This window comes from Mesoplodon mirus, assembly GCF_964341445.2.
Source record: "Mesoplodon mirus genome assembly, chromosome: 6".
Classification (NCBI taxonomy): Eukaryota; Metazoa; Chordata; class Mammalia; order Artiodactyla; family Ziphiidae; genus Mesoplodon; species Mesoplodon mirus.
In genome coordinates this window covers 70,751,272-70,777,673 of record NC_138982.1, presented here as the reverse complement: position 1 = coordinate 70,777,673, position 26,402 = coordinate 70,751,272, and the positions used below count along the sequence as shown (strand labels likewise).

The following is a 26,402-nucleotide window of genomic DNA, read 5'->3' as shown; positions in this document are numbered from 1 at the left end:
TATTATAGGGAGAACTCTGAAGTACTTTGAGGACCTTAGCATAAATCAGGAGGTTATAGAAAGGCAATGAATCTGAGTTGTAATGGGAAAGCTAAGATCTACATTAACTAGGTGATGAGGGGAGAAAGGGCGCTCCTAGCAGAAGAACAGCAGGTACAAAAGCATAGTGGCAGGAAGAAGTGAGGTGAGTATAAGAAACTGAAAGGAGTTCTTTCTGGGCAGAGCGGAGAGGAGCAGATGGCACTGGGGACAAGATGAGGCTGGAAAGGCTGGGAGAGAGCGTTGCATGTGAAGCTCTCAGGCACATGATATGGAGTTTGGTCTTTAAGCTAAGAGCTGTGGGAAGCCATTGTAAGGTTTTATGCAGAGAGTTGTCCCATCAGATTTGTGCCTCGAAGAGGTCATTCTGGCTGCAATGTGGGAGGGAGGTTGGAAGGTCCAAGTAGCACAGTCAGGAGGCTATTGCCATTATTTTAGGTAAGAGGTGATGGTAGTTTGCTTTAGGGCAATGGAGAGAGGTGGACAGAGTTGAGCACAGTTGAGAAGGTAAATCCACAATACTGGGTGATAGATTAGATAGGGGTAGGAGAGAGGGCAGTGGGTCTCTGGCTGATGCATCAGAATGAGTGATGTTGTATTTACTGAAATGGGGAATGCTGGAAGAAAATCAAGTGTTGTTTGTTTTTTTGTGTGTGGGGGGTAGGGGACAAGGGTGGGACACTTATGAGTTTTAATTTAAATGAACTGAGTTTGAGATGCCTTTGAAGTACCAAGCAGGTGATGGGAGAAGTCAATCAGAGGAGGGGCCTGGACTGCAGACACACATTTGGGAGTTTTGTCATAAAAGAGGTTACTGAAGCCGCAGAAGCAGTGGAGATTGACAGGGGAGAGAGTTACAGTGAGGGGAAGAGAGGTGCTCTGACAATGAATAGGTGGATAGAGGAAGGTGGGCCTGGAATGGAGGCTGAGAAGGAGTGTCTAGAGTAGGAGGGAGACCCAAGGAGTGCTGTCTCAGAAGGCAAAGGGAGAAATGTTTGAGGAAGGAGGAATTGGCCAACAGAATTGAATGCTGCTTAAGGCAAGTGTCACAAGGACTGAACATACCCCGTGCCTGGGACCTGCGTGGCCTTAAATGACCACAGAGATAATGGGCTTAGAGGCCAGATTAGAGAGGGTTGAGTCAGGAGGAGAAGGAGGCAAGGAAATTCAGAGTGAGCAGTGACAGGACTCTTTTGGCTTTAAAGAGGAGGTGAGAGAGAGGCGGTAGGTAAAGGGAGAGGAGACGTTCAGCCAGTTGAAGGTGTTTAAAAGCCCATGGGAGTTAAAGTTGGAGGGAGAAATGGAATAAAAGAGAAAGGGTACTCTACGCTGTGGAGTTTCTGAGAAGGTGGAAGGGATGACATCCAAGGCAAGATATGAGGTATGTGATGACTTCATTCTCAGTGGCCGCTAAACGCACTTACATGTCTTTTACATAGGGGAGCTTGTGGCTGAAAAATAAATTTTATTCCTAATGTATTTGTATAGGTAGATAAAAAATTAAGATTACTCTGAAAAGTGATGACTAGAGCTCTTTTAAAAGATATTAAGTTCTTTATTTTAAAAAACTACATAAAAATTCTTATGTCACTTCAAATCTGTAAATTGATAGAGACTGATTTATTCACTCTAGTCTGCCTTTCTAAAGCATGCTTCTCCTCCTCCATGTGTTGTCTTGATTCAGCTTATTCTCTGAGTGGAAGAGGACACATTTCAATGCCTGATGATTTGTTTGTGGGTAACCACAGAGTGATTCACGCTTTGCTGCAAGTAAACTTTCAGCCTATCAAGATAAGATTGTTGTTGACCCAATATGGAAAGGAAGAAGGATTAGGATAGTGACGCTGGTTGAGAAATGGAAATTAACCCCTTGAAGGGTATTAGGCTACTGATCTTAGCTTATTTCTCATAGAGGCTCACAGGTTATTAGCAAGCTGACTATGAACTCTGTGTGTATGTATGTATTGAAACCGTTTAGTAAAATATTAAAATTGGGTAACCATACAGTGTTGAAACTTTGTACATAGCAACATTTTCTTCTTATAAAAGCTTACTTTGCAAAAGCTGCTATTTCAAGGTTTCAGTTTAGTAAGTTATTTTTTTTAATTTTGAGAACGAATTAGATTTTAAAGTTGCATTTCAAAACAAACCCTATTTCTTCTATCATCATCCTATCACTTTACATGATCCATGAATTACTCCATCATCCATCTATATGCCAAATACTTGTTAAACACTACCATGTGCCAGGTACTGGGTAGGGCATACAAAGAAGAATAATGGATGGTTTTTCCACCTCTAGTTTACTGTCTAGTGGGAGAGATTGATGGCAGGGTGCTGTGTACTCTACAGAAGGTGTGGGCAGAGAACGGAAAGGACAGAGAGGAGAGAGTTTATTCTGTTGGGGTGGTGTGTCCATGTATGCCAGTGTGTATGCTCGTGTGTGTGTGTGTGTGTGTTTGTATGTGTGTGTGTGAGAGAGAGAGAGACAGAGAGAGAATGTGAGTGTGGGAAGGCTTAACAGAGAGGCATAGAACAGGGAGATGGGAAGAAGGGAAAGGGAAAAAGATTTCAGGATAAGGATAATAACTTATCTGAGTTGATGAGCACATATTTATTTTGTCATTAACTAATTCAAAGTATCTTTGAACAACAGTCTGGGGTTCAGTTTCATGAACTGAGTCATTAACAATATATACGTGTGAAAATGTGAAGTTATCCTGCCCAACCACTGTCTTGTTTTTGGCACTCCAACCACATTTAACATGGAAGACAACATGCTCACACACTGTGGTAAGAGGGAAGGCATCATAAGACAAACCCAGTCACTGCATAAATCCAAAGTGGGTTTTCTTTTGTCACCCTTAAAGTTCTGTGAAAGTTGGCACTAAAATTAAATGGAAAAGTTTCATATTAATGGACCCACAGGCTATTTATGTCTTATGAGTTTGGTCCTTAGAGGTCATTTAGCCCATTTTCTTTTTTTTTTTTTTTCGCCGCACGGCATGCAGGATCCCACTTCCCTGACCAGTGATCGAACCCGTGCCCCCTGCAGTGGAAGCACGGAGTCTTAACCACTGGACCACCAGGGAAGTCCCTAGCCCATTTTCATGTTGGTGTCTGGAGCGGAAAGCCATCTAGCCCACGCTGAAGGTGTCCAGCAAAGGAGAGCCACACTGCTGTTACCAGTTTCTACTGTCTGAAGAATATCTCCTGACAGAGGTCTTTCTTATCCTGATAGCATTTTGAAACCATCTCTATTTGCCCATGTGATATAATGGACAGCATGTTCTTATAGCACAAATGTTTGAAATCAAGTTCTAAAGAGGAATCATGATAGGTGGTTGAAGTCTGTATGAAAAAATGTCTTTCATTCTCTTTTATAACCCAAGGAGACCTCCTACAGACGATCACATTCAATACCTAAATATCCAGTGACTAAGAGAGTGATCACACTGGCGAGTGCTCAGATCTCCAGAGGGAGACACAAGTGCCAAAACCAAGACATCTCTGAGTTGTTTTCTGTAGGGTGTAAGAACAAAGGCATCCCATGTGCCTCAAGAAACAAGAGTGAAAGTCACAATTTAGTTCCTCCTCTTCCTTTAAAAAAAAAATGTGACTGAATAGACAGCCAGATGTGTTCCAGGACGGTCCAGCTGATTAATTCTTACTGTTAACATGCACTAGCAGTTCCAGGACACAAGGATGACTGATAAAGGGATTTGTTTGGTTTTCCAGAAATAGATTCTGTTCTGTTTGATCTATTTGCTCAACCTCTATTCTCTCATTCATGTAGGGTAATGGGATTGGCAATAAACACCAACAAGCAAGTCTCTGAGGATTCTTGAGTTACTTCAGTGACTTTCTAACCTTCTACTCTGTACTTTTATAAAATGATTATCAGAAACTGAATCAGCAATTGGAGGGATTGGAAATAGCTTCTACGTAACCATTTCCTACATGTAATCATTTCCCACACATTATCATACCAAAACCCCTGCTCATCTTTGAGGAGATTAAGTCATCAGAGAGGTATCAATAGACCACTCCTTGGTCTTTCCAATACAATATAACATTATGAAATAATTGTTCTTGTAATTTTCAATATTCCATGTGCTTAACTTGGATTTGCCCTAGAGATTGAAATTTCAGGTTCAGGAATTAACCTGGATTAAAATTCTAGTTGTACCACTTAGTAGCTGTGTGACCTTGGAAAATGTACTTAACCTCTCTCTGTGTTCCAGTTTCTTGATCTGTAAAATGGACTCAATAATGGTGAGAAAAATGCATGTAAGACTTAGCACATAGTTAGTATGATAAATGCCAGCAATTATAATTTTAAGACCTTTACACTATGCTAGCATTTACTTTCCTCTGACTTCACACCCAACTGGAAAAAAATATATATTTTTCTGAATACCAAATAGTAAACTTCTGTGTATTTCTGTGTGTTGATGATAGAGTTGATGGGAAGACGACTGGGAGTTGGTGGGGTGATGTGACTTTTACCCGAGGAGGGGAATGTCCTTAAAGTGACCATGGAAGCCAGTTGATTTGGTGTCAATTTCTGGAGTCCCACAGTTTAGTTTACACATTATTAAGAAGGATTTATATTTCAGGATGACTTTCCTGATGTCTAACTGAAATTTTCTAATGGCCTCATTAGAACATATTGGAACAACAAATATTTGAGAACATTGTACCATTTGCCAATACCTTAAAAAAAAACCCAAATGCAATTTCTTCAGCCTTTTGTCCTAGATACCAGTCCTATCTCTTTAGACCCCTCCTCCCTGAGGCTGACAAGGTATCTGGGCCTTGCAGGAGCGCTAACCAAACCAGAGCAGTAACAGGACCTGGGCACAGTACATCAGGAGCAAAGACAGGGAAGCAGACCCTGATGTATATACGGTGACTTCTCTCAAAGAGGAAAGAAGCACCAACCTCCATTTACCAGACTCAGAATGCAATGGGTATGGTATAGTGATGTACTTGATATTATTAACACATAATCACAATTGTGAAATATTTTAATATTCAAGATGTATTTGACTTTTCCATTTCTAAGTATTATTCATTCATTGACTCACTCAACAGGTATTTATTGCATGCTAAAAATATACAAGGAAGTATGTTAGATTTTTCCATGTATGTCTCCTGGCCCTAACTGGATTATGAATCCTTTCAGAGCAGAGATATTGTACCTTATTCATATTTTATCCCAAGGCTCAGCCTGGAGAAGACATTCAACCAACACAACAAACGTGCATTTCATAAATGAAAAATGGGACACAAGTACTATGCTAGCTGTGCATAACCAAATAACAAAATATTTATTCCTTGGAAAAAATATATATATATTTTTCCAATATTTATGTCTTGATCACCTTTAAACTTACAATTTAAGCATAACATGAATGCAAGTATCATCCCTATGAATAATATATGTGTCAGCAGTATTATGTTAGACCTTTCACTTAAATATATAATTTATATGCTATATAAAAATAAGAAAATTAGATCAACAGCCTATATAAACTTTTCAGGGAGTCAAGAGTTTTTGGTGAAAATCATAATTTAAAATAGGATTTCTCTCAGATTCAAATCCCCTTTCATGGAGCAAAAGGAAATGAGCAAAGAAACCTAAGCACACTAAGTTTTCGGCACCAAACATTTTGATTCAATATGTTCTGCTATAAAATATTTGGCCTTGTTTGAATTTTTATTGTTCTCAGTCTATATTTAACTGTGAGAAACACAAATAAGAACGAGTGAATGTGCAAAATGTTCTTTTCAAGTGCATGGCAGTGAATTTGAGAAAACATATATTAAAGGAACACTTTGTGGTTTTAACTTGCAGGCCCTTTCCTGAGCCTCCCCTGGCCAGATACAATTCAATGTTTATTGAACTAAGGTAAGGACTCAGCTTACTTGGAATGAAATTCTTAAGGGCCCCTCAGAGCCACCTCAGATAGCACCTTACTTCACCATGATCTCAAATAAGGTTTCTTTTATGCTTTGTCTTTTTCACAGGTGAAATAAGGTCTAATTAGAAAGTTTCATAATGGAGACATTCAGTTCCTCAATTCCTTCTTTGCTCAAATTGACTTTTTAAAAATTGGGGTGTTCATTCTGGCATCAGCTCAAACTTGATCTGTAATCAGCCAGCAATCTGTGCCTCACGAAGGCTGCTATCCTTAATGCCAGCTTCTTCCACCCATACCATCTCTGTGGGGTAAGACATTTTAGTTGGTGCCTCTCCGAGAGCCCCTCACATTTCCATCTGGCCAAATAAACACATTTTTTTCCCGATTCAGTCTCAACTTCTTGGCTGAGCAAGAGGATAGACTTGCCACAATGGATGATCTTTAAGATGCACAAAATCCTCCAAGTCAAGGAATGGGTACAGGTGGTATAATCAACGGCTCTCTAGAGGATGGTTCTACAAAGTGGTTTGTATTCAACAGTGTTTTAATACCGTTCTCTTGGTCTAAACTGCAGTTCCTGAGCAGTGTCAGTGTTGAGAACTCTATGCCTTCTAAGACGGCACATTGGTGATAAAATATTCTGTTCCCAAGGACAGCATAACTTTGTGAAGATTAGACTTTTTATCAACCTATTTCCACTGGTCAGACTGGGGCAAGCGTAACTGGGAGGGAGCATGGAGAATTGGTTAAGAGCGCGGGCTCTGGAGTCAGGTTGAGTTCAAATCCAGACGCTGTTAACTTATTACCTGTGTGACCTCAGGCAGTTTTCAAATCCCTCTGTGCCTCAGTTGTCCCATCAGTAAAATGGAGATAATATTAGTACTAGTCTTATGAGATTATTGTGAAGATTAATGAGATACTGACATGTTTAACATAGAGCTTGGCTCAGATTCACCAACAATGATTATTTTTTAGGCAAGGTCAGTAGACCAAGTTCCTTGGGCAGCAGAAAGGAAGGGAAGGGTAAATAACCAGCTATGAAGCTATTTCTCAAATAATTCCCTACTCTTTAAATGTCTCACTTTTCACCCAGTTCAATCATCAAGCAAAAATGTAAGGGAGGACTATGAGATGAGGAGGTCTGTGCAACCATTCACTCATTTAGTGTGGTCTCATTTCCTTGGGGTTCTTGACAGGATGCTTGTTTTTCTCTAACCCTCAGGGTCATCGGGGTTGAAATGAAGAATGTTTTCAGGGCAAAATGGCCAGTACCACTTTCTTGATAGCCATATAATTGTAGGCATTGTTTCTCTTGCTCATTTCTCATTTATGTTTCTCTCCCTTTCAACATCCTCCCTTTTTCTCACTCCCACTTTGGTGAGATACCTTTCTCAGCATGAAGCAGAGGCAGTCAGGCACACCTCTGTGCATTATGCCAACTTAGGATGTTTATGCAATAAGAAAGCCAACCAGAACGGTGGGGATCATGCATCCCTGTAAATCCCAGGGGCACAAGTGATTCTTAGCAGCCAGGGGAGGGAGGTTCTTACCAGTTGCTTTCTCAGGGTTGTTGCACATGAAGCATTGCCACGCTCCTGCTGCTTCGCTGAAGCCAAACACGTCAAAGAACCTCACTTCTTCCAGATGCAGCTGTACCTGGTCCAGATCCTGTTTCAGGAACACAAAGCACAAAGAACATAAGTGGGTCTGCCTGCCGCATAGCATTCTGAGAGGGGGAAAAGGGGATATGGAAGCAGGACGTCCAGGGCTCAAATTCACTGCCAGGGACAAGGAGAGGGCATTGAGCAAACCTCTCTTGGCCCATTTTGGAGCACAGCAGCCAGCTCAAACTCTTCCAGGGCAGTGCTCTTAAATGCGGAAGGCAGGGAGCATGGGCCCCAGGGCTGGGCGTCAGGTTGTGGGGAAGTGAAGTGGCCCAGAATTTTCTTACATCTAACAGCAGCTCCAGAATTTCTAAAAAGTTGGGGTATCCAAGTGGCAGTGTGGTTGAAAGGAATGCTTCTGGGGGACTTCTCTTTTATTTACACTTTACATAACATTGAGGATCAATTATCCATACCAAAAAATTATCTTTATTAGGTTGGCTTCACAGGGGGCTGATAGAAAATGTGTGAGAGGGTTTAATCCCTCAGCCCTTGGCTCCAGCCCTGTTTTAGTTTCATGCTTATCTTAAAAGTGGATGCAAATTTTGCATGCTAGTCCATTATATGGCTGCATTGGTTTTAATGGAAAATAATGCCTTAAATTACTTATCAGTAAATTAATTAACTTTTCCCCTCTAAATGGTTGAGTAGAATTGACACACCAAGAAGACTGCCCCTGTTTTATGTGCCCTGTGGCAACCTGCCAATGTGTTCCTGTTTAAGAGGCAGAGGAGGGAGGTTCCATTACACTGTAAATGGATGGAAAACTATTAGCTTAACCAAATTAAATAGCTCTACTATCCTCCTGAGGCTTTCCTATTATGTAAATGACTTATAGCCTCTGCTACAGGGTGGTCAGAATTGCACTCGTAAAAAGTTGCTTTCCTAGCACAGATTTAATGTCTTTTCTAGCCTTGCACGTGCCCAGATGATTTATCTGTTTGTCGTCTATTGAGCTGTGATTTTATTTCCTTTCCTCTGGTCCACACACTCACCTTCTACCCATAGTAACAGCTCTTAGTATGCCCAGGAGCCAAGGGATGGAGGCATTGTTAGCCCTGCTTACAGTGGATCTAAAATAGAGAATGATCAGTGGCTACCCAGATCCTACCTCAAAGTTCCCTGGGTCTGCCTTTCTTGACACAGGTGAGAAGTATGCTAAACTCTAAGCTCCTTGAGAGCAGAAACAATATCTACTGTGTTCACAAGTTATAACCCCAGAATCTAGTCCAACATCAAGAATGGATGAATATCATTGGTTTGCAGGACCAGTGCAAAGTTTTCCAATGAACTATACGAACAGTATTATGAAAATTTAAAGTGAATTCTTTTTTAGAAACATTTACACTCACTGGAACAAAAACCCAGTGAAGGCAGGGACTTTGTTTTATTGGCTGCTCTAATGTCAGCATTAAAAATAAGCAAGCATTAAATAAATATCTGTGGGATAAAGAAAGGCATAAACTGGGACTAGAAATGAATACTTTTTAGCATCCTTTATTAAGACTGTTATGGCTTGTGTTCTGGGATTGGACATTTTGGAGGCTCAAAATGCTGAATACAGTTTTTTGAGCTGCTAACATTTAATACCATCTTTTAGGCATTCCAATAGGCACTGTTTATAAAGAAATGTTGTTTTAGCAAAAGTGATTTTGAATGTGTTCAATGAAAAAAAAGGAGATGTTTTAAAAAAGCATGTTTCCAAGATAAAGACTGAAGAAGCACCTGGGAGTTTGGTAGGTTTCAAAGGATGAAATCCATATTAAAATTTATGGGGAAAAAGCAGATGTTCATAAATATCACTTTCAAAACTGCTAAGTCTCTGAAGTCTACACTTGGCCATTGGCATGCAGATCACTTCTCTATTTCCCACACAATTAAGGATCAATTTATTATTCACCACAAACACTGCTAGCAAACAAAGTACTTAAAATAATACTTAAGGGTTCCTTTATTTTTCCTGTTCTGAGACCAGAAGTGTCCCAGGTTGTTGCTTATAATCCACATTTGTCTTGGCAAAAAGTTACTTTAAAAGTTTAAGACAGATGGCAAGCGAGATCCCAGTGTTCAAGTTCTCAAGTCAAAAGCAGACTTACTTCTCCAGAGGATTTAGGTGTCGTGCAAAGGGGACTGAGTGAGGAAGTAGATGGTAATTCTATGAACTGTTGAAGTTGGCAGTAACTTTGAATAGAGAGACAAATGAGACATAGGTAGTTCCAAACACTGGTGGAAAATCAAAGCAAAATAAATCACAAAACAAGCAAACACAAACCATCAACTCATGATACCTAAATTTTTGGAATTTTGACTTCTTCAATGTGCTTGAGGTCATTATTTCTCTCTTCTACTCATCTTCTTTACCCTCCTGGGTCCTGTAGCTTCTCTAGGCCTTGCCCAGGAATTGCTATATGGCTTTTTTTTTTTTTTTTAAGGCAAGGGAACTGAAATTGATTTGATTAGAGAATTACAAACTTCCTTTAAGACAACTAGACTCCAGAAAAGTAATAAAAATAATTTAGATCTAAGTAGGGTCACTCATTGAGTATTTCCGTTCAATGGCATTGTGGTGGACAGACCCTAGGGTGACCTTTTAATAATTCCCATCTCCTGGTGTTCATCCTTTTGTATAATCCCTTTCTCTTAAGTGTGGGAGGGACCTGAGACTTGCTTTTAACCAAGAATATGGCAAAGGTGATAGGATATTAATCTCGTGATTGTATTATTATGTATGTCCTCCCTCCACCCCCAACACACACACACACACACACAAAACCCATCTTGCCAGCAGATGCATAGGGAAACTCTCCTGCTGGCCTTGAAGAAGCAAGCTGCCACACTGTAAACTGCCTATGAAGAGGGCCACATGGCTAGGAACTGTGGGTGGCCTCTAGGACCTAGACGCAGCCTTCAGCCAATAAGAGATCCAGCCCTTCAGTCCTACAACAACCCCTCCACCTTGCCAAATTTCTACCAGCACCCTGAGCAAGTCTGAAAGCTGACCCTTTCCATTCGAACCTCCAAATGAGAATACAGCTCAGCCAAGACCTTGACTGCAGCCTTGTGAGACTCTGAGCAGAGAACCCGGCTAGGTCACAAGCAAATTCCTGACTCAAGGAAACTGTGAGATAACAAATACATGCTGTTTTAAGCTGCTAGGTTTGCAGTGATTTGTTATGCAGTTTTAGGCATCAATACTGAGATTGCGCTCTGAAGGAGAAGAGAAGGTGACACTGCTGGCCAATTTTCAATGAAAATGATGCTTCTACTTAGAGGGGTCACATTCTTTCAAGTACACACCAAATCAGGCCTCAATAAAACCCAAAGAATATTGAAGTCCGTATTATTTCTGTTGACTTAAAGAAAAAAGATACATAATCATAGTAAGCATGCACTAAGAAGGATTTTCCTGATAAACACCATCTAATTCAAAGGGGTAAAGGCCCTTGGAGGGGGAAAATGGTGTTTTTAAAACAGCTGATTAAGTAAATGTTTGTCCAGTTTTAGAAAAAAAATCATTAATGGGAGTAGGAATTTGGAAAAATATATAAAAAGTCTCTTGCAAAGCCTAAGGGAAAGATATGCCAGGCAGCTTGGAAAGACGAGAGGATATTTACAGCATTGTTTTGATGACAATGACAGCATGAGTCAATGCTATCGATTCTGTAAAAGTCCAAAGTGGATCTTATAACATGGTCTATGTACTGTGAGAAGGTATTGGGAAACAATTTTCCAGAAATCAGTGAAAGGATACATCTGGAAGAACTTTGGTTTCTGGCACATTTAAATTCTGTTCTAACTCTATTGTTGCACAGATACGAAATGTAGGATTGCCTCACACGCTCGATGTGCCTATGGTTAATAGGATCAACTCTCGGCACATACTTCAAGCATGTTTTAAGAAATGTAAACAGGAGTTATTTTTTAAACATCTTCAATATTTTCACATAATAGTAATGCTTTACATCTTTATGGTTATTTCTAGTGCACATGTTCTAACTGTATGGAGTTCAGGGTGTGAAATAAACTTATTGAGGGAAGAAAATTAATGATTCTTCTCTATATTGTTCATCTTTATGTTACTCATGTTGTCCTACATTGTGTAGGCATATTGTCTTGTAAGAAACACTGTATGTTGAATGAATAAACTAGCAAAAGAGACACTAAAGAATATTTATGCTCTAATTTTAAAAATTTATTTCAATTTCTGAGAAATATCACTGTTGAGTTCAATTCATATCACTTAGAATTAAGAGCACCTGGTGTCAGGAACCAAAGACAAATAGATGAAGGAGACACAGTCTTGTATTCCAAGATATGAGAAGGCAATCCACTGGGTCCACAGTATTTCTCACAGAAGGAAACTAGAACACACCTTTATTTGTGTTTGGCTGTGGTTATTATTAACCTTCTTCTGATGTGTCTTTTTTGGCTCTCAACTGGATTAAAGCTCCTTAACAATTTCTATATTATTTTGTAGCTTATTTCTATATTATTATATTTCTATATTATTTTGTAGCTTCTGAAATTAATTAGCATAGCACTCTGCCCATAGGAGTTGTTCAATGAATTTTCTAAATTTTTGCTAATTGAGCCACATTTATACCAGCAGTGGCATTTAGGTTTTCAATTTTCATGTCTATTCAGTTATGACTATTAAGCTCTTTTAGAACATATTTACTTTAAAAAAATACCTGTGTCTCTATGTATATTACAGGAATTCATTTTAGTTAACTTCATAAAACAAGTTTTTAGAATAAAATGTAGTAATTGAAGAAGAATGTTTGCCTGAATCCATCAATATAGCATGTTGACTGCTTGTTTTTAAGACCCTCAGCTTTTCCAGATCTCCAGTTCTCAGGAGGTATTGGCATCAGGAATCCTGGGGAAATTTGTTACAAACATCATATACAGGTCTGCCTCTGGAAGCCTAACCCAGTAAATCCATGTTTGGGCCTGGTAATCTGCATTTCTAAACAAGCTCCCCAAGTTGTTCTGGCATGCACTGACAGGGAAATTAATTCTACACCCTTGGGAACAGAGGTGGGGATGGCTGATCTGTCTCCATTAATTGGTATTTGAGGAATTTGTCAATCCTCATGTGCATATGTTCATACTTTTCCACAATAGTTTGGTTTCATATGACAAAATACATAATCTGGTTGCAAGAGCAAAAATTCCACTCTTGATAATCAGAGATGTTTTTATTCCAAATTTTGCAATACAGAAGGAAGAGTTGAGGCATGAATACTGAACTTGTTGGGACTTATCTGAAACTTGGCAGGAGGCTGGGATGTGTGAGGAGGGAGGTGGACAACAGCTGGGAGACAGATTCTGAGCAGAGGTGGCAAGAGTGCTGACCTGGAAGAACTCACAGTGTGCTCCAGTATTCAACATGGATGTCGTACGTGTGTTACATTCCATCGTCTCTCCTTTTTCCATCCCAGATTAGGAAAAGAACCCTAAGTACACATGAGTATTTGAGGTCAAAGTGGCAAGCTTTTTACTATCACTACAGATCATGAAATAGACTTGACCGTCTTCCTATCTTTTGAATCCCAGTGTGTTGAGAAGAACTGAATTGCTTCCTGGCAAGTCATGACAATTCTATGGTTCTGGCTTCAAGTGGCTGGAAGAAAGCACCCATGTTTGATTTATTTCAGAGAGATGTTTTGAAGAATTCTTTCATTCAAGAACCAATAAATATGATAGAATATTTGATTTGATTCAAAAAGCCAAATTTTCACACTCACCTAAGGACCCAAAAAAGTGATATTTTTGATTACAGAATGTTGGCAGTAAGCATGACAAGAGTTTAAATAAAGTAGTTTATGGAAAAGTTAATATAAGCATATGCATTGAGTCAAAATAAAGGTGGCAAATTGGGTGAAGCTTCATAAATGTTTGATAAGCCCATAATTAATTTCTTGAAGGATCCAATTTGTTTTATTTTTTTCCCCAGTGGTTAATTTAATTTTATTTATTTATTTATTTATTTATTTATTTATTTATTTATTTATTTATTTTTTTGCGGTACGCGGGCCTCTCACTGTTGTGGCCTCTCCCGCTGCGGAGCACAGGCTCCGGACGCGCAGGCTCAGCGGCCATGGCTCACGGGCCCAGCCGCTCCGCGGCATATGGGATCCTCCCAGACCGGGGCACGAACCCGTATCCCCTGCATCGGCAGGCGGACTCTCAACCACTGCGCCACCAGGGAGGCCCTAATTTTATTTTTTAAAATTAATTTGTCTTGCAGTATAGTTGATTTACGATGTTGTGTTAGTTTTTGCTGTATCAATTTCTTTTAAATTTTAGCCCATTAAAACCAGCAAAGTATTTTTTATCAGAGTGGAAACAAGGCCAAAAGACTACCAATGTTCAAATGTCATGAAAATGTTGGCATTTCTACAGGGTGTCAGCAGTAAATGTAATCACCAGAACTACTGGCAATGAAAGCCTGCATTCCCATGGGATCTCCTTTCATATTGGAAAACAAAGAATTGCAGTGATTTTTTTTTCTAATCAGTGGTTGCCACCTGCATTTAACAACTATGTATTGAGCACCTAGTACTAGTATGTATTACTATGTGTACTAGACCATAGAGGGTGCTGACGTGGAAAAAGCTCATTGGAGAGGCTTTCTTTTTCTTCATTTGGAATCTGTTAGTGAGATAATCATACTCCTCAGCCCTGTAGGTTATTTTGTTGGGGGTGAGGTCCTTCTCTTGCTGTCTTAATTTTCTTCCTTTATCCCTGATACTGCTCTCATTCTCAGACTCTCCTCCCATCTCCCCTTTATATAAGTTCTCACTCTTTGGGGTTTGATATGTCTTTGAACAGATATGTATTCCTGAAAAATATGTAGCAATGTTTAGGGTATTGGTCATTTTCACAAATACGTTATATCATAGACCACATTCTATTTCTCGCTTGTTTCACTCAAGATCTCTACATGGTTTTGTATGTGTATTTAGTTTGTTGCCTCTACTGCTGCAATGTGATTTACTCGTGCATTTCACCACCCACCACATTTTTATCCAACCATTCTCCTAAGTATGGGCATCAAAGGTGCCTCCCCCTTTGCACCTAGACGGACCATGCAACAATGAATATTCTCATCATACATGTCCCCTTGTGGACATGAGCAAGAATTCTTCTGGGATAATCATTCAGGAGTGAAATTGCTGGATCATAGGGTATGTATAAGAATATAGAGAAAATATTTTTATGGTTTTGCACAGTTTGGGCTTTCTGAGCAAATTTTACTGAAACTTGGGACCTGGGCTGAAAGAAAAAGCTTTAGAAGTTAATTCATAACTAATCAGAAAGGGAGAGACCATCTAGAAGATTTATCTTCCCAGAAGTATGTGTTCACATTTCAAGGTGGGGATGAGACCCAGGATTTGGAGACATCCCTGGGTTATCAAGCTGGAGACATTAGTCTTGTCCTTTCCATGGAGCGATTTATCTGCATCCAAAAGGTAAGAGTAAGAACCCAGCATCCTTCCCAAGGAGCAAAGATTTTTCTCCCCCTCTTTCAGATGAGTGGGGGCGTTGTCCCTCCCCTACGTAAATATCCAGATTCATATTTTCATGGTTCCTTACCTATAATACAGACCTTGGTATGTGTAGGATGACATGTGGTTCTCATTGTGTGGCCTGAGGGTAAATAACTGAGGCAAAGGGGAAGCGGTGAGGTTGTCTGCTGTAAATAATAATAATCTGCCCTGCTCCAGAAACCTTGTTTGCATGACACATTAAAACATTTAACATTATGCATATCTTTAACTTCTCTAGGTTCTGACAAATTGCTTTTCAGGATGGCTGTCCAATTTACATTCCCACCAGCACCGCATGAAGAATTCCTTTTCCACATCACAATAAGGGCCTTTCTAGACTCTGAAGTTTCTCGAGGAATTTCCATCCAACAACCCTTTCTAATGCCTGAAATAGGCCATGCTTTTGGTGACCACAGTCACCGTGGTTTGATTGCATCAGGGGCTGGCAACAGTCTCCAGTGACTTCTAAAACCGCTGCTTCTTAAACTGTGGGGAAAATCAACCACAGTTCTGTAGAAAACACTGTATTTTTCTCTACCTTTATTGCCTTTTGCTGTCATCAGAAGCATTCCAGATTCTGGGCATCAGATGACCCTTTTTGGGTACAATTATTTTAATACACTAGTGCATATCAACATTTGGCCAGGGTCTAGTTTTATTTTAAGAATGATCATTTTGTTGACTTGTTTACTACTTGGAGTAGTGATCAAGGGGATAAAACTGACTCTTATCATGGACTTAAGGAGAAGGCATTGTTTCCCACAGTGCTAAGCACTGGTGAAGCAGTAGAGATCAAGGCAGATGGGATAAGATGAACTACTCCTCAGTAGAGAAAGGGATAAAGCAAACTCTGGTCTATTTACCCAATGGAAAATTCCACAGATGGTAAAATGAATGAGCTAGATCTACATGTATGAACAGACATATTTTTAAAACACAGAAAGCATATTACAAAAGATGTATGCAATACGGTAACACATATGTAAAATTTTAAAACAATGGTACAAAACATTCACGGAAATAATACACACCGACCTCAGGAGAGTGTTTGCAACAGTTTCCTTCTTTTTGTAAAGGAAAATATTTGAAGTAAATATGGAAGAAATGTAAACACCTCTTCTATCTTGTGGGAATGGATGTCATCTTTCTGCAATTTCCTAAATTTGTCAGTTATTTCATAATAAAAAAAAATAAAAGTGAGGCAGAGAACACAGTTCAGTGAAGCAAAGAGACTGGCAGGGGTTAGAATCTGTGAGGAACAAAGGTTCTACATGTGGGGAGGATTCCTTGGTGCCCTTCAAATCCCTTGTAGAGGGATCTCCTCATTTTGCCTGTGTGAGGCTGGCCTCAGTGGTGAAGGTCGATAAAGGACCATTTATTTCTCCTGATTTTTGCATTTATTCTTGTTGCGTGGCTCCATATGAAAGCTTCTTTTAATCTAGCTCTTCAAACTCAGAGACAAAGACATGAAATGCAAAGTGTTTGAAATATGTTCTACTGTTTTGTTTTAGAAAACAAACCAAACCTAAAGAACGCTGGCACCCAGTTCTACGGTAGGGAAGTGTTACAGAATGGGTTAGATGACACAAGTGATACTTAGAAATAAGGTTCTTCTCTGCACAGTGGGATGGTATAAAGAATGTAGGTTTGGGAGCCAGAAGATCTGAGTTTGAGCCCTGCTACTGTCATTCACTAGCAGTTCTTGGGAAATATCTTAATTTCTCGGTGCTTTCAATGTACTTCTCAATCTGCACAATGACTGTGATCCCTAAGCTGCCTCCTTCAGAGAGCTGTTGCCACAAATCAATTCATGGATAACTATGCTACTTTGTAAACTGTAGAGAAGTAATACAAAGTAGTGATAATTCTGATGATATGAACAAAGTAAGATAAGACGCTCCTTTTTTTTTTTTTTCTTTTTGCGGTATGCGGGCCTCTCACTGTTGTGGCCTCTCCCGTTGCGGAGCACAGGCTCCGGACGCGCAGGCCCAGCGGCCACGGCTCACGGGCCCAGCCGCTCCGCGGCATATGGGATCCTCCCAGACCGGGGCACGAACCCGCATCCCCTGCATCGGCAGGCGGACTCTCAACCACTGCGCCACCAGGGAGGCCCAGACGCTCCTTTTTATGTGTATAAAATATACAGTGTTTTTGTCTCAGCTAGATAAATATATGTAAATCTTTCTGAAATGAATGACTTGTTTCAGAAACACTGATATCAGGCGCCTGAGAAACATATTTCATTTTCTAAAGGCAAGTAACATATTTATCTGCCTGTTTTCGTTAGTTTGTTGTCAAACCTACGAATATTGGGTATAATGAGATGCAAACATAGAAGGATGTAATGCAACGTGAACATTTGAAAGGGTGGTAATGACGTGTGCATGTCTGATGGGGCCACAATGAGATGAGCAAATAGAAAGGCACATAGAAATGTGCCTGGGCAGTGGGGTAATGAGATGCATAAATGGTTGGATGTAATGATAAAGGCATTTGTGGGGGACGTAATATGATTTATAAATGGAAGCATTAAATAGGGAGGGTGGAAAGGGCAGGTTGTGATAAGCAGCAGAGTGAAAGAATGCAGTGCTGTGTATGAATGGAGAGCTAATAATATGTGCATGATGAGGGTGTAATGAGATCCAACTGGAATGGCATAATGAGGTTCACAGATGGAGGGATGTAATGAGCTGTGCAGAAAGGAGGGAATAATGACAAGCATAAAAGGAAGGATTTAATACTATGAATAAAGAAATGGGTGTAAGAAGATGTGAGGACTGAAAGGAGGAGCAGAAAAAAAAGGGGACCTTGGTGAAGGGATGGGAAATAACAAGGTGGCAAATGGAGCACTCTAATGAGATGCTGAGATTAAAGGGTGCAGTGAGGTGTGCCCACTTAGAGAATAATTACACACACACATAGGGTTATAATGAGGTATCTGAGCCCTGCTCAGACACAGACCATAGCACTCAGTTCCTACAAAAGGAGTGAAAATGGAAAAAATTCAAAGCAGGGCCATAAATATATCTAAATTGTTACAAATCCCAAAAGAGAAAACTAAACAGGTGATTTAACCACAGTCTGGAAGTTTATGAAGTAATGGTTTTACAGGTGCTGTTTATGGGGCACTTACTCTGTGCCAGTGCTCTGCTGGGTGCTTAACTAACTAAATGCATCATCTCATTTTCCCTTCCTAGCAACCCTATGAGGCGAGTGGGTTTCAGTGAGGTTAACCAACTTGAGCAGATTCCCAGAGCATGTTGCTTCCACCTTGCTTGAAAAGAGGTGCTGTTTTTGTCTACTAGCTCAGTGCCCAGTGTCTGTAGGCATTCATACAATATCCATGATAGCATCAAGGGAAAAAGAAAAAGATTGTACTCATGCACTGCTTATTTAAGAAAAGAACCTAAACCACTATTGAATTAGAACAGACATTTCAGAGGGACTGCATACCTCTGTTCCCCCAGGAATAGAGGTATTTCGTTAAATATTTTCTGAAAGGTTTTTCTTTTTCTTTTTTTAATTTCCTTGACTGATGCAGAACATCTGGCTGACTGTGAAGGAATGTTCACTACAGTAGTAAAACTGACATGCTTCATTATAAGACAGTCTGGCTTGTGAAACATGAAGGAAACACAATACGTGTGATCAGCCAGGATTTAAAATAAACCAAGAAAATATTTATGCCGATTTTAATTTCTTTAAAAAAGCTTATGTATAACATAAGCACAGTATATGTGAGCGGTGGTTAGGGGGATATTAATAGTGTGGATTAATTAGCCAAGTAAAAGGGTAATAATTTTCTAGCTTTAAAATAGTGAATGGAACTGTCACTTAGGTTTAATGTGTTTACAAAATCATGTGCAATCACTTAATATATGAGTTGTAGGTATGGAATTGTTTAAATGAGGGGCTCAATTAGATTATTATAATGTATAGCTGTTAAGGGGAAAAAAGAGTGAATCCAAATGAAAGTAGAGACAGAACTTAGGGAGGCAAAGTTTAGAATCTGGCTGGACTTCCAAACTCAGTGGTCCTAAGACATCAATAAAAGTCATGCTTATAAAAGTTCCAGAGGACGTGTCAGTCCTCAACGAGTCTGTTCATCTTCAAGCCTCTCCTCTTATGTTCATCGCGGTAATCCCAGATGAACTATTATGTGGCTATGGTGAAAGAATGCAAGTCCACTGATACTAGATAAACTGTGATAAAAATTCATCTTATGCTTACGCTAATGCTCAAGCATTGAGTATTACCAATACATAAGCATTGGGAAATGCTTCCCAGCATCGCAAGCCTTATGCACAGAGCATGGTGTAAACGAGGCCGTAGTCACATTTAGCCTCATCTGGCCTCTCAGCCGTTGTCTGTCTGCCTTCACTTTGGTGAGGAGCTCATGGATGAGCTTCTGCCCTTGTTTCCCAGGGGAACGGTAGAACACAGGTTGGTGCTGGGAGAAGCAGAGGGGTCTTGTGAAGAGAAGCTCAGCACAAATCCATTGTCTTCATTCAGAAAATAACTTTGCTTTTTTCTGGGCTCTGATGACCATCTTTCTGTTTCTCAAGTGCAGTCTCCTAGGTGTAGACTCTTCCTCTTCAGCATTTTAAATCTTTTCCTTGGTCTACATCTTTACCCTCTATCTTCTCAAACATAGATCTCCCCTACCTTGAAACTTTTCACCATTTCGTTACCACTCAACCAAAAGACAAAAGCCCAAGCCTGGATGAACTCCATTTTAGCCCCTGAACAGCTGATCACTGCTGGAGAAAATCATCTGTCTGTTTTAGTTTAAATCTGTTATCTCAGAACCTAAATGGATGTTCCTTGTTGCCAGACAGTCCTGCCATCTTTCTCTAGCAAATTCATGGTTCCTTTATGTGAGAATTTCCTTTCAAACTTTCTCTTTCCTCAAACCTCCTACATTCCATCCCTCCTTCCTTGACTCCACTTTCAGCTGATGGCCTCACCTCTTATTTCATTGAAAAAGATGAAAAGCCATAAAAAAGAACTCACTCATCTTCTCACCACCAAATCCACTAATTGACCTGGCCTGTGTGGAGTCCTTTTTCCTCTCACCTGCTCATCATTCTCGCCCTCTCTATTGCTTTATCCCAACAACTTATAAAGGTGATCTGGGGGCTTCCATTTTCAACCATCTCCATACTTCCTCCATCACCAACCCATTCAGCACCATACTTTTAAAATGGCTCCCTACATGTTCTATGTCTCCTTCCTCATTCTTTCTTTCTCAGTTCTCCACCGACTCCTGTTTGAACCCTGCTCTTAAAGCTCCATTAAAACTGCTCTAAGTTGCCAAATTGGATGGATGCTTATCTGTACTTACCTTCCTTGATCTGGTTGCCAAATCCCATCCAATTCCCTTTTCTTTCTTTCTTGGACTCTCTTGAGATATGTGACCTCTACACTTTCTGGTTTTCTTTTGTCTCTCAGCTGTTCTCTGGCCTCAATCCTGAACAGGGTCCTTTCCCTCTCTGTGCTCTCTTCCCAGACGGCTTTAATCTTCCTATGGCTTTCATCATCTCTGTGCCAACGATGCCCTCATTTATATTTCTGGCCTAAACCATTTCCCGTTTGCCCACTAGATAATTCCACTGGAACACCTCACAGGCATTTTAAATTTAAGATGTTCGAAAGTCTCCCTCACCTTTACACCCCACTCATTTATCTCCAAAATTTATATTGAATGTGTCGTTTATTTCTATCCTTCCAGGACCATCCCAGTTTTAACTACTCTTTTTCTCTCATCTGGATTAGCAATAGTTTCCTTTGTGATCTCCACGATTCTACTTTTGCCCCTTTCTGATCTAGTCTCCACACAGCAGACTGAGTGATCTTTCGAAGACAAGCTGGGTAATGTCTGCTGCTCAAAACTCTTGGGTGGCTTCCCACATACTGCAATAAAATCTCCTTGCCATGGCTTAAGAGGCCAGTGGTAAATTCCCCCAGACCAACTCTCAACCCCTTAATCTTCACTCTCCCTTGGTTCACTGGGCTCCACCCTGACCCTTACACTCCTTCCAACACTGTGGAAGGGGAGTGAATTGACTCCTGCATATGCATGACCATTCACTGGGATGTAGGAAGAGGAAAATGGAATTTCCACATTCTTTTTCATCTCCTCCTTTACCATTTCTATTTTTGAATATGTTTTCTAATGGAAATAATGAGTATAATACAGGTATGTAATTTATAAGTAAATAAATATAAACATGGAGGGTGCTCACTCTAAAATTTTTTTCTGATTGGATGTGTGATTTAAATTTGGAGAAGAATGCTCTAATATGCCAAGGTTTTGACTTTCTTTCTAAATTCTTCTTTTGTTTTTTGTTTGTGTGTGTGTGTGTGTCTGTGTGTTTAATCTCAAAGCCTTTATGCAAATAGGCTCCTTTGCCAGGAAAACTTGGCCACCAGCTCAGAGAAGACTTCCCTGACCATCTATCAAATGCCCTCGTCCTTCATCTCTTTCTTCAGGCATTTTATGCTTGTACAGCATCTGTCAGTGTGGAATTGTGTATTTATTTACGTGTACATTACTTGTCTCCATGGGGCAGGGCGTGGTTGTTTAGGTTCAGTCTCTGCACAGTGCTTGGCACAGAGCAGGCATTTGTAAAAAATATTTTTAACTGAATGAATGAACTTGAGTCATATTTACCATGACTTCACTGAGATCTTTTGTCTCTTCCATGTTACTGCTCATGTCATTTCTCCGTACGTGGAACCACTTCCCTCTTTCTTTTAGAAGCCCAGACCTTGTATTTCAATGTCTACCATTCCCCCAACTTTGCCTCTGCATCCACACTCCGCCCTCAATCTGCCCTCCCAACCCCCTTGCCTGCGGTTTCCTATCATGACTTGCATTCCCATGGAATTTACCCCATAATCACTTCTTTGGATGGATGCTTATTCACACCTTCTTTTTTTTTTTTTTTTTTTTTTTTTTGCTGTACGCGGGCCTCTCACTGCTGTGGCCTCTCCCGTTGCGGAGCACAGGCTCCGGACACACAGGCTCCGCGGCCATGGCTCACGGGCCCAGCCGCTCCGCGGCATGTGGGATCTTCCGGGATCGGGGCACGAACCCGTGTCCCCTGCATCGGCAGGCGGACTCTCAACCACTGCGCCACCAGGGAAGCCCCTCACACCTTCTTTTTATCTCTTTACCTCACCTTTGCTTCTTAGATAAGCCTATCAGGTTTTCCTGGTTCTGAGCTCATAGCCTGAAAGCCTAAGAGCCCTCAACCCCATCTAGGCTTCTGAAATCTCGAACCTAATTTCCATCTACCCTGTTATTATCTAGCTTGCTCCGAAAGGGAGATTCAACACAGCTAACCTCTCTCAGACACCTGGGTTCACACTGTTCTCCTTTGAGGCTGGCCTACCAACACTTGTCACTTATATCACACATGTACACTTGAATTTCCAGTAAGATTTTGAAGTTACATTCTATATATAATAAGCCCACTACTTATTTACTTATTATGTATTTATTTATTCAAGCACTATGTTAACATGGTAACTCAAAACACTAAATCTAAGCCTTTGGGAGCATCAGAAGGTCTCTTTTTGTTCTACCAAGAATTGGAGCTTTAGTTTTATTTATACTTTGACACTACAGCCAGTTACCCTGGGAACTGTCAAGTGTGTTCGTAGCAATGTGGACTGAAAACAAATCTCCAAGTGTTAGCCACATGGGGTACATTTTATTTCAGCAGTAAATTTAATTTTTTTTGGTTTCGTTTCCATAATGGGCATAGCTGCGAGAACTCATTTCTATGGCATATGGAATTTCTCCATGCTTTGGGAACTGGAACATGTGTGTCAATAAAAGAGACCCCTCTCTCACATTCCAGCCCGTCAGCAATCTCTGCATCAGCTTTGTCAACTGTCTGGTCCTCTGATAATCAGAGCACTGCTCCCTCTGAAGGGCTGGGTGCACGTGCCCTGGAATGGAATTATTAATAGTATCTCTAGTTACTCCACAGAGGCCATTCTCCTCATTTCTTAAATAAATCAATGGATTTTCTGCCCTTTTTCTAAAATCCTTATTTTACAGTGAAAATTGGTTATCTTAAGATGGAATTTTCTTTTTTTATTATGTATTTTTAAAATTCATTCCTCTATCTTCAGCATCTAGAAGACTACCTGGCAATTGTAAGCACTCTAATTATTTACTGGAAACATAAATGAACATCTCCTCCTTCCTTAAGATGTTAAAGACCAATATCTTTTTTTTTTTTTCGGTACGCGGGCCTCTCACTGTTGTGGCCTCTCCCGTTGTGGAGCACAGGCTCCAGACGCGCAGGCTCAGCGGCCATGGCTCACAGGCCCAGCCGCTCCGCGGCATGTGGGATCTTCCCAGACCAGGGCACGAACCCGCGTCCCCTGCCATCGGCAGGCGGACTCTCAACCACTGCGCCACCAGGGAAGCCCCAAGACCAATATCTTTGACATTGCCAAGACGATGCTGCATCACTCATCTCTGCTTAGTAAAATAAAATTTTCCTTATTTAAATATACTGCTCATTTACTTACATTTACTTACAAAAAGCAATATAAGTAAAAGTGGTACTTCTGTAATAATATTTTTCCCTTGGTTGTAAAAGAAATAGATACTTAGAGAAAATTTAGAAGATAGCTAATCCCATCAACCAGAGCTAATCACTGCTAACATTTTGGTATATTTCCTTTTGGCTGTCTTAATGGGCAAATCTCCAAATAATCTTCTTTATATAAATAATTTTGCATCCCACAATGTGGTATCTGACGTAAGCATTGTTTCATGTCATTAAACATTTTTCATAAACATGATTTTTCATGGTTTCTTAATATTCTTCCCTATAGATGGATGTCTATATATATGTATTACTTTAATTTTCCCATCTTTAGACATATATATTATGTACATTATTATGATATATCACATATTGCAAATTATTTTATATTAATAATCTAAATTATATATTAGAAAATATTATACTATATTATGTTATAATGTGTATATATATATTTTTAATAGATCTTTACTGGAGTATAATTGCTTCACAATACTGTGTTAGCTTCTGTTGCACAACAAAGCAAATCAGCCATATGCATACACATGTCCCCATAACCCCTCTCTCTTGAGTCTCCCTCCCATTGTCCCTATCCCACCCCTCTAGGTCCTTGCAAAGCACGGAGCTGATCTCCCTGTGCTATGCTGCTGTTTCCCACCAGCCAACTATTTTACATTCGGTAGTGTATATATATATATATATATATATTTTTTTTTTTTTTTTTTTTTTTTTTTTTTTTGCATTACGCGGGCCTCTCAGTGTTGTGGCCTCTCCCGTTGCGGAGCACAGGCTCTGGACGCGCAGGCCCAGCGGCCATGGCTCACGGGCCCAGCCGCTCCGCGGCATGTGGGATCCTCCCGGACAGGGGCACGAACCCGCGTCCCCTGCATCGGCAGGCGGACTCTCAACCACTGCGCCACCAGGGAGGCCCTCGGTAGTGTATATATTTTGATGCTACTCTCACTTCACCCCAGCTTCCCCCTCTCACCCCAAGCATATGTATATAACATTTTCATTTTCCCACCTTTAGACATTTAGGCTGTTAACAGATTACTCCACAGTATTTTTTTGGTGTGTGTACCTTAAGTTCTATAACATTTCAGATTATTTCTTTAGAACAGATTCTTAGAAGTAGAATCACTGTGTTAAAGGATATGAATATTTTTAAGACTCTTGACCTGCATTGCTAAATTACGTATTTAGAAATGTTGAAATAATTTACACTCTGACTAGAAATGTGTGAAAGTGTCTAAACTCCCTTACTCTAGCCAGCACTGATTATTGCCTTTTAAAAAATGGATTAAAAAGGTACTGTTATTTTAATTTCAATTTTTTAATCTTGACTACTAATGAGGCTGAATACTTTTTCTGCACTCAAAGTCTCCTTTGAATTATTTGCTCATGTCTTTGGCCCACTGATTATTGATTTGCACAAACCCACAGTATCTTAAGGATATTAAACTTGTCTTTCATACTTGTTACACATATTTTCAAGTTACTAAATAGATTTTGTTTTTATAAATTTTATATTTTTTGTAGTTAAATATATTAATCCTCTACTCTTAGACATTACTTACAGGTTTAATCAGAAAAAAAAAAGAAAAATAAATAAAGAAAGGAAGGAAGGAAGGAAGGAAGGAAGGAAGGAAGAAAGAAAGAAAGAAAGAAAGAAAGAAAGAAAGAAAAAGAAGGAAAGAAAGAAAAGCATGTACAAAGGGTAATGTAACAAATACCCATGACCCTGCAGGCCAAATTTAACAAATGCTAATATTTTGCTTCTGATTTTTTAAAAACAAAATTATAGATGAAATTGAGATCTCCTTAATTTTCTTCCCAGTAACATTTCCCTCCTTCCTTTCCCCAGTTCCTCATTATTCAGAGGCAATGCCATCATGAGTTTGGTGTGATTCTAAATATGCTGATGTATTTTTATCATAAGTATATGTACCCATAAATGATGCATAATACTGCTCAGTGTGTTTCAAAAATTTATGCAAGCTATCATACTATTCATATAATAATTTTGCAACTTGCTTATTAAAAATCAATATTATGTTTTTAAGATTTATTCCATGTTACTACACATAGGTCTAATTAATTCACTTTCAGTGCCTGTGTAGCATGACTATATCACGACATTTTTCTGTGTCCTTCTAATGATGAACATTTGCATTGTTCCTAATTTTTTGGTGCAAACAATGCTCAGGTAACATCTGTATATGTCTTCTGGTGCAAGTATGTGAGAGTTTCACCTAGAAATGTAATTGCAAGATAGTAGGGTACATGAATTTATAATATAACCAGCTATTGCCAGATTGCCCTTTTAAAAAGGTTGTAAAGGAAAATTTGTCTTAAACCTTGTCTAGGACAGAACATTTTTATATGTTATAATATAAAACCTCCTTGTGGAAAGAAATGAGCATTTCTTACTTAAATGTTCAGAAAGAAAGAAAGAAAGAAAGAAAGAAAGAAAGAAAAAGAAAGAAAGGAAGAAAGAAAGGAGGGAGGGAGGGATGGAGGGAGGGAAAGGAAGGAAGGAAGGAAGGAAGGGAAGAAAGAAAGAATATGTGAGGTGATGGATATGTTAATTAACTAGATAGGGGGAATCCTTTGTGGGGAAATGCTTAAGGGTTTTTTTCTGATAAG

General features: G+C 39.7%; 1 protein-coding gene across 4 annotated transcripts in view; it reads right to left on the bottom strand.

The window, feature by feature from the left end:
• Nucleotides 1–26,402, bottom strand: part of VEPH1 (ventricular zone expressed PH domain containing 1) — a 282,767-nt gene that overhangs the window by 75,118 nt on the left and 181,247 nt on the right. For all 4 annotated transcript variants that reach the window (XR_014294337.1, XM_082624456.1, XM_082624457.1 and 1 more), the window contains exon 12: nt 7,517–7,634. Coding sequence is in view for 3 of the 4 variants with exons in the window: in XM_082624456.1 (XP_082480582.1) it covers nt 7,517–7,634 (118 nt within the window). In the remaining variant the exon portion in view is untranslated. The remainder of the gene's footprint in view (nt 1–7,516; nt 7,635–26,402) is intronic.